Source organism: Silurus meridionalis, chromosome 17, assembly GCF_014805685.1.
Source record: "Silurus meridionalis isolate SWU-2019-XX chromosome 17, ASM1480568v1, whole genome shotgun sequence".
Classification (NCBI taxonomy): Eukaryota; Metazoa; Chordata; class Actinopteri; order Siluriformes; family Siluridae; genus Silurus; species Silurus meridionalis.
The window spans coordinates 21,298,666-21,307,992 of NC_060900.1; the positions used below are offsets into that span (position 1 = coordinate 21,298,666).

At 37.5% G+C, this 9,327-nt stretch overlaps 1 protein-coding gene across 1 annotated transcript in view; it reads left to right on the forward strand.

The window, feature by feature from the left end:
• sema3h (sema domain, immunoglobulin domain (Ig), short basic domain, secreted, (semaphorin) 3H) overlaps window positions 1-9,022 on the forward strand; it is a 30,003-nt gene extending 20,981 nt beyond the window's left edge. Inside the window, exons 10-17 of the mRNA XM_046871974.1 lie at window positions 1,693-1,837; window positions 2,259-2,478; window positions 2,574-2,662; window positions 2,752-2,793; window positions 3,286-3,440; window positions 3,518-3,579; window positions 5,615-5,757; window positions 7,119-9,022. Coding sequence (XP_046727930.1) covers window positions 1,693-1,837; window positions 2,259-2,478; window positions 2,574-2,662; window positions 2,752-2,793; window positions 3,286-3,440; window positions 3,518-3,579; window positions 5,615-5,757; window positions 7,119-7,541 — 1,279 coding nt within the window. The 3' untranslated portion in view covers window positions 7,542-9,022. The remainder of the gene's footprint in view (window positions 1-1,692; window positions 1,838-2,258; window positions 2,479-2,573; window positions 2,663-2,751; window positions 2,794-3,285; window positions 3,441-3,517; window positions 3,580-5,614; window positions 5,758-7,118) is intronic.
• Window positions 9,023-9,327: the final 305 nt, after the last annotated feature.

Sequence of the window (9,327 nt, forward strand, 5' to 3'; positions counted from 1 at the left end):
ATACAGCTTCAGACATAAGCAAATGGAAACAGTGAGTGTAGTGGTCAGACTGACTGATGGTGGTATTTACACGGATCACACTCTTAACACACAGAACCCGAGTAGCTGATGAAATAACTTACAATAGTGGCAAAACTGTGTAACAGCAATGTGTAATAGTAACACACAATAAGTCATTGTTTATTCCACACCACTGTTGAATTCTCAAATCTGATTCGGTTACAATGTGTTGATTTATACTCTATAATAGCGTTTACAAGCGGGCCAGCTGCGAGACAGATCATAGATTTATACTTATGTGCTTGTTCTAATATATATATATATATATATATATATATATATATATATATATATATATATATATATATATATATATATATATATATAGGCTTGTATGGAAGATGGTTCACATAATCACATCTTATAATAATGCATAGAATTGACACAATCAGTACATTTTCTGTAAAGGAACAATCCAATGGAAAAATTTGGAATAACATGACAATCTGCATTTTTCTTCTTTTTAAACTAACAAACAACTAAACTGGTGAGAAAGTGAGTGTTTATAGCAGCTGCAGCGTAAGTAAAAATAAGAACTGTCACAATATAGATGAATAAATTAAGATGGGCATGTTCTTTAATAAAACATTTTTTTTAATTGCTGTGGTATATGATGTGTGTTTAGAAATCTATGGTAATTCAAAAGCCCAACCCTCAAAACAGACCCAGACCATTATCCCTTTTCCACCAAACTTTATTGTTAGCCCTATGCATTCCAGTTTAAATGTATTAGCCTGTCATTACTCAGATTCATCAATGAGACAAAATAGTGTCAAATAGTGAAGCATGATTCATTGCTCTAGAGCACACATTTCCACAGCTCCAAAATCCACCAGTTGCAACTCAAACCGACACTTAGCATTTTACATAGAAGTCTTTTTACAGCTTCTTGGCCATGGAAACATATTTTTTTGAAGTTCCTGATGCACAGTGCTTGCGCTCATGTTGCTTTAAGAGGCACTTCGTAAATCTGTAGTGAGAGATACAACAGCACTTGCCAGCTCCACTCTGTGAGTTTGCATGGTTTACCGCTTCATGCTTGAACTCTTGTTGCTCCTAGGCACTTGCATTTCACAATAATAGCACTTACAGTTGACCAGATCAGATCTAGCAGGTTGGAAAATTCAAGTACAAGCTTGTTTTAGAAGTTGTGTCCTATGGTATTGCCATATTTATACACATGACTCATTCTAAATCCATAGTTCGTGTATTGAGTTTGAATGGCTATGTTTTCGATTATATGTGTTAAAGATGGGCATAGGGCTCCTAAACCCAATAATTAGGATCCATGACTACATATCTTCGGCAACATAGTTTGTAAATAGTATAATAAAATGTCTAAAATAAGTAGTATTTATTCATATAGTACTTCCTATCACAATTGGTGTGAAAAAACTTGGTGCCTGGGATATTGTTCAAGCAAGATATATAATATCATGAAGGTTTATTCAATATATATTGAATCTCTTATAGGTATATTAACCCCCTTCCCCCAAATCAAAAATGTACACCACACTGAAACTTATAGCCATAGACATGAGATGAGGGGGTTAATATCTTACTGAAACTTACTGAAAAGGTTACCAATACAGAAACATCTGTTAACTCATATGTCCTCTGTCTCACAAACAGCGATGTGTTAAATGGATCAGCGGTGTGTGTCTACCGTATGCAAGACATCATCCGTGCCTTCAAAGGAAACTTCTACCACAGGGATGGGCCACAGTATAAGTGGGCGGAGTTTACTGGGAGAGTACCGTATCCCAGACCTGGAACAGTGAGTTCTTTTACATTCTTTGAAGACTAGAACACTCAACGTAATTTGACCATGATGTGCCTTTATTGGTTTGAGGTTTACTTTTGATTTCTCATGTGTGGTATGTGATTGAAGCTCATTAACCGAGTCTGGTACTTTTCTTAATGCCTGCCATTGTGAATGGTTTCACATAGTACTCTACCACACTTTTACGGTGTAATATTAGCTTCAGGGTTTTTTTTATTTGAAGTTACTGGACGATAAGTCGCAGGGATACTCTTCATGCTCAGTAGAACTGATATCTTTTGTTATTATTTACATATTATAAATTATGTTATATAATCTGGCCACCAAAATGCACTGTTGGAACCATTCTCAGCTTGAGGGCCACTCTATTCTCTATTGTAGCTAACCATAGTGTGTTTTCCATGTTGCCACCTAGTGTCCAAGCAGCACTTACGGAAGTTTCCGTTCCACACGGGAGTATCCTGACGACGTCATCTTCTTTAGCCGCACTCATCCGCTGCTGCAGGAAGTGGTGCGTCCTGTGGATAGCCGGCCTTTGCTAATTAGAGTTGGTGTAGACTACAAGTTGACCCGCATCGTTGTGGACAGAGTGGAGGCTGTGGATGGACAATATGATGTTCTCTTTATTGGGACAGGTGTGTGTGTGTATGTGGGTGTTTGATGGTTCCATATCTTATTATGCAAAACACTGTGAAATTTCACTTGCTATGTGTGTGTTTTTGTTATCTAGATTCTGGCCTGGTGCTAAAGGCAATTCACCTCCCGAAAGAGCAAGGACAAAGTCAAGAGGTCACCCTGGAACAGCTGCAGGTCTTTAAGGTATGGTGTGTGTGTTTGCATTCCTAATGTGCTTGGATAACCTCTGTAATATAAACCTCCTGACCTCTGATCTGTCTCCGTCCATGCAGCACAAGTCACCAGTCACCGCCTTGACACTGTCCAAGAAGAAGGTATGGTTGCTGTGGACTGTATACACACACACTCAGACACATAAGCCAAAGAGATACCCTTGCCCCCGTATCTTTTATACAGTGTTTCTATGGCAACCTGAGACTAGGCAGATGAGAGTCAATTCCAGAAGTGTGAGTTTTCACACATTTAAGTAAGGAAACACGCAGGCAAATGCATTTGAGACTACACAAAGCAGCAGTGTGTTTTCACTTAAGGCAAAAACATGAAGCAAATGCCTAAGTTGGTATGTTTTAGATATTCCGCATATAATGTAAAATTCCTAGACCAATATTCGAAATATTTCTCAAAGGTTGTGCAGTGCAAAGCAAGGGTAAAGTCATAGCTGAAATGGCAGCATATTGATGGAGTTGCATGATAAAATATTTGGGCTCGGCATGAAAGTAGAACACGTGTGCCGAGCATTTTCAGACGTGCATATTTTGCTGATTTATGGCCATATTTCTTTTTCATCTGTGTGTTCTCTTGAGCAGTGGCTGTTTGCGGGATCTGCAGAGGGCGTGGCTCAGTTGGCTCTGTATCAGTGTGACCTATACGGTCAAGTGTGTGCAGAGTGCTGTCTGGCCAGAGACCCATATTGCAACTGGGATGGCCATGCATGCAGCCCTTATATGCCAATTGCACGCAGGTATGCACCAGAACACATACATGTACATGTATGATAATTCACAGCTCATGTTAATATATCTGTCTATGTATTTATAGGAGAAACACTCGTCATGTTGGTGATTACAATAATCCTTTAACTGAGTGTGTCAGACAGGGAGGTAAGAGACTGAACTCTTTAAATATCTTCAATGCAGTTTTGTGATAATATCTACTGTTACAAGTGCAAAACAAATAAACCTGAATTTTGTTGTTTTAGTTTATGCTCAGTTTTCTGTTTGTTTACCTTAAACCCCATTGACAAACTGTATCTTCCATTTGTATAACACAGAAACAGATGGGTGCAAATGCAGTCTCAAATGGGTCTTTAAATTTAAAATGTGATAAAGAAATAAACAAAACAGGCTAAGTTCAGGTAAACCGAGTATAAAAAGATAGGTACAATCATTAAAGATGAGAGAAACACTGAGAGAAACACAACAGCAACAATATAACAGTCCAATAAATCTTGATATGGTAATGTCAAAGGAACAAATTCAGAGTGAGAGTTTCACTTCATGTCTTTCTTATGAATAATCTGAAGAGGCATTTAAATAGTGTGTGTATGATGTCTGTGATCATTCAATAACAATCAAGGTAAAAGTGAAGTATGAGTCCATGGTGGTCATATTTGGAGGCTGTGAGGAGGAAAGGATACATCACAAATACCTATGCTAAAACCTATGCTGTATATCAGGCTATCATTTAGTATTAAAGAAAACTTGAGCATACTCGGCACCTGACCATCAAACCCAATACGCCGAACATCCCACTCCAGAGTTGGTTTCCATTTTGCTACATTCTAGTAGATTTAAAAATCTCACTTTACAAACTTGTCATGCTGGAGGAGCTTTGGACTCTTTAGTTCCCCTGAAGGGCATTTGTAATGCTTCTTTATATAAAGGCATTCTAGCCAGGAACACCCATATAGGGGTGTGAAGGTCAGGTATTCACACACTTTTGCCATTTACTGTAAGAAAGAAAGTTATTATATTAAAAAGTGTACTAGTTTACAACTCTAACATCAGATTGTCCTTCGGCAGATATTTTGTTACGGCTCATCCAGACGCACATTTATTTTAAATATTACATTTAGATAAAAGAAACTTCTTAGACAAGCTAGACAAGGTTAAAGACAACAACGAAAACAGAACGTTCAAAAATGACAAGACCAAGAAATATGTCTTTATTCTCGGCACATCAAATACAAAACATCTGTTTTGAGTTCACAGCGCCAGTGAAATTTTCATGTTTGTAGACACATTTCATGATAAATGGTTAAGCATTAAAGGCTAACTATTGTCATCATTCAGTCATGCTAGTTGTTTACACATTTTGAAGGATTTGGGGATTTTGGTATCCAAACTGTGACAAAATTTTTGTGTTTTCATGCAACAGAAAGAAAGCGGCCAGTTAACGTTAATCATGTGGGGAAAAAAACAGCTTCGGCTTCAAAGAAGAACAGCATGAAACATGCGAGCAAGCGAGCAAATCGTATCCATGTTAGAATGCAACACTTTCTAGATTGATGGAACAACCCATATAAGTCCATATTAAATGACTAGAACACAAAAAAGCAAGTGTGAAAAAAACTTTCCCAGACAAAGCAAGATTGCTATTGATGATAAAAGCATCAGAAATTGGGATAAGAAACATGGTCCATGGAGCTATCTTAATTTTTCTCCTGTACAGGGCAGTAGTGTGGGGAATATTTTCCAGACATGCATTAGAATGCTAATACCTACTAACGAGTGTTTATACAGCACAGAGTGTCAGAACATTATAGCGTGGTTAGTATTTATTAAATCTAAGACTTTGATTTTAATAAAAAAAAAACTCTGAATTTCTGGGATGAGGTGGACAGTGCTGTTTATAGAAACAAACTGCGTGTCCAAAGCAATCAAATCCACATGTTATAAGATTCCTGCACAAAGCATCCATCATTATGGAGAATCCATGCCCAGGCATATGCCTGCTGTTCTGAAAGCCAAACCAGGCACAAGAACCTATTAGATTGTAATATGTAATAAATAATAAAAAGATTATAACAGGAATATTATTCCAATATTGTAACTGATATAACTTTTTGTACAATTTAGTACTAAAGTCATTATAAAATTATATTTTATTTATTCCTTTTGTTGTTTGTTTGCATAGCTGGCCTGGAGGTGCAGTCAGAGGAGAAGGAAATAGTGGTGGCTGAGGGGAACAGTACCTACCTGGAGTGTCTGCCTAATTCGCATCATGCCAAAATCACCTGGTTTAAACAGAACGGAGAGAACAGCCTGGAACAAAACGAGGTAAAAACTCAAACTATTTGTGCAATTGCATACTAGGACATAAAGGACAAATATATAAACACAAGAAGACTAAAGACATTCAAACTCCAATTTTCACTTCTTTACACGTTACAAAAAAAACTACCTGCTTTATCTCTGTCACGCGGTATTTCAAAATAATTGCTAAGATGCTAGCTAGATTCTTTCTATTTACTATAGCACATTTTTAGTGGCTGAAAGGCTTACGTACGGTTTGTTGGTATTTCATGGCATTGTCTTTTATTTGCATTAAGCTGAGTGAAATGCTTTGATAACTTTTCACAATCTTTTCAGTATACTTTCCTAAATATTTTGCTTCCTCCTTCCTTCTCTTTCTCCTGAGAGAAGTTGTGTCAAATTTATCAAGTTTGTAAGTTTCCTTGGTCATACAGGCTTTTTTTGTTTGTTTTTTTTAGTTACACAAATTTGTATGTAATTCAGGTCAGGGCTCTAAAATGTCATCGGTCACGTTTATTTTCCTGCAAACACAATGCTGCCACCCTCATGCTGCACTGCTGGGATGGTTCTTAGAGTGTCAACATTAGGGCCAATATAACTGTCTGATTTCCGTTTTGACCTGAGAATATCTTTGGTCCCTGCCTTTGACCCTGTCATTTTATAATGCCTGTCTTAGAGTAAGAGCTTCTTCCTTGTCCTTCCTTCCACTCTTGTCTTTCAGATAAGGGCATCTGCCAAATGCTGTAAATGTCCTTAAAATTTTATATCTGCATATATTTGTTTGTACAGATGCTTATGGCACAATCAAATAATTTAAAATGTAAAAATATGATGGGGACTAGGTAACCTAATCAACTTGCCAAAAGTATGGTATGTGAGGCAGCATCATATGTGTGGGGTTGTAAACAAAAACCTGAATATCTTTAGGTGCATAGTGTTACGCTAGGATCAAGAGTCCGAAACTGAAATACAGACAGAGCGTTTATTAGCTTTGGGAAACAGACAGAAGCTAGGTAGAAGCATGCACCGGAAAACATGTATATTCTGAAACACAGGTAGTCCAGGGATGATTGCCAGAATGAACCGTAAATCGGACGGTGAGTGAGTGCGAACGGAGGCCTTATAAAGGAAGGATGTAGATTGGAGACAGGTGAAGGTGATTAGTATGAAGGCGAGGCGCTGCAAGTGTGCTGAGTGCCGAGGGGAGGCGTGGCTGGCGGTTCCCTTACACATATAAGCTTTTGATCTGGATGCTATAAATGCAGGCTGACATACACAATCAGAATCCGAATACTTTATTGATCCCATAGGAAAAATTGTAGAATAATATTATTTTAATAATGCACATGCATAAATACAAACAATATCTATTTGTCTCTTTTCAGGTGACTTCAAGGGATCAGCTCATAGTGATTGACAGGGGCCTTTTGATACGCAAGGCAGAGCATAACCATGGTGGCATTTATCACTGTCAGCTTGAGGAGCATGGCTTCCGTTGGACGGCTGTAACGATTCGTTTGAGGGTGTGGAGTACCAGCCAGCGTGTAGGCACCATCTCCCCTCAGCCAGGAGTGCAGCAGGATATGATTACTTTGATTCACCACAGTGACTTGGAGCACTACTGCAAGGAGCTGGGGAAACAGCAGCATGATAAAAAAAAGACCAGGGAAAAGGAGCAAGCACAGGAGAGAAAGAGAGGTGACAGACAGAAACATGGAGGAGAACGTGGAGAGAAGGAGAGGGGAAAAGGCAGGAAAAACAGAAGCAAAATGGGGAGCTCTGCCTCAAGGTCTCCTAGAAGCACCTAGAGACATTGTATCTACCAAAAAGATATTCTACAAACAATACAATAAATACTATAAAAAAAAAAAAAACTGAATAGCAAACACATTTACAAACTTAAATATGACCTGCCATATACATGAACATACACAGATTGTTGATAATGTTATTTGGTTGAAGCTAAATTAAAAGGACTGTTTCTGAACAGCAATTTTATGAATGATGGGGGCTGTAATTTTTAAGTAGGATGATCTCAAAATCAATGGACACATGGACATATTCTGTTATAATAAATAGCGACTGAGCCCTGAAGAGCTGAAACCCATGACAGACAAGTAAAGTGTCTCAGACACTCTTGTATTTTGTGTAAATAGGAAAAGACTTCATCATTTTTGGAGCATCAGCAAAAGCTGTGCTTAAAAAAAAAAGACTGCTTTGAAGCACAAATGTTATAGTATTTGCATATAAGCTGCATCTAAATGTATTTGTTCTGAATGTTTTTTTTCCTTTTTTTCTTATTTATCTTTGTATTTATTTTCACTGCCTTTGAAAGATGTATATTTGCCTTGACTTGCAACACGCACATATATGTGATAACTCGAAGCTTGATGTTTTGCTTGATCTTTTCTGGCATTGGGCTAAAAAAAAAAAAAAAAACGGACTTGACTAAACAGAGAGAGAAAGCTTAAAATTCATTTTCTACTTAACCGTACCTGAACTGTTTTGTATAGGAGCACTTCATGCAAAACAAAACAGACCTGATGGCAACCATGCATGATGTACATGATAACATCTAGCGTTGTGACGACACCAGGGCCACCAACCGAACCATTTACTTAACAGAGTTTAAGCAGGGTCACTTCATCCAGGTGCAGGCTACGCTTGTGAATTTATGAATAACAGAATCCTGTGTTTAAAACATACCATTTAACTGTTGCTCTTAACATGTACAGTACCAGTGAATAATGTGTTTATTCACCTGCATTTAAAAACAGGCTTCATTTTTTTTTTTTTTTTTTTTTTTTTTTACACGTTAAAATAACGAATTTTACATAAAGTAACGAATTCTTTACATAAAACTTAAGAAACTGATCGACCAGCTTTATGAAGGAAACACCTTTCTGACAATCTTCTCACTTATGTTCAGGCTGCACTTCCTGATTGATCCTGGAAAGGGTCATGATCAATCTGGAGTGTATCCAGTGAACAATGGGCACAAGATGGGAGCACCCCCCTGGGTGGGACACCAATCCATTGCAATTCGAGTCAACAATCCAACGATTGGCCATTTTTTTTAGAAAGTCAGTTTTGTTTTTGCTAATTCCTATCTACAAGTTTGTTTTTTGTGTTTAAGCAACAGGTACTAAGCTGGAAGAGTAAAGGATAATACACTTCTTCTGAGACATGGTCCAATCACTGTATCATAGGAGCGCTAAACATGCTTGGAAGAGAGCACAAACCTGCCTGTTCTGTACATATAAGTAAATAAATAAAGGTTCAATCTGGACTCTTTCTTGTCATTCTGTGGGAATTTTTTTAAAGGCACAATGTAGTACTTTTTATGCAAGGGTTTTTCAGGTAGAACACGCTTTTCAAGAGTATGTACAGTACATGAGATCAGATTCATCACAATTATTCAGATATTTGATACTGTAACTATGGCAAAAATAAGTGAAAAGACAATACTGATCGTTATAATCTTTTCTCATCTGTAATTGCTATCCAAAATAGAAAAGCACACTCAGCTTAGCTTATACCACATCAATGCTAGGTTACAAAAATATATATTTTCTTTTTGTTTAAATCATTTGA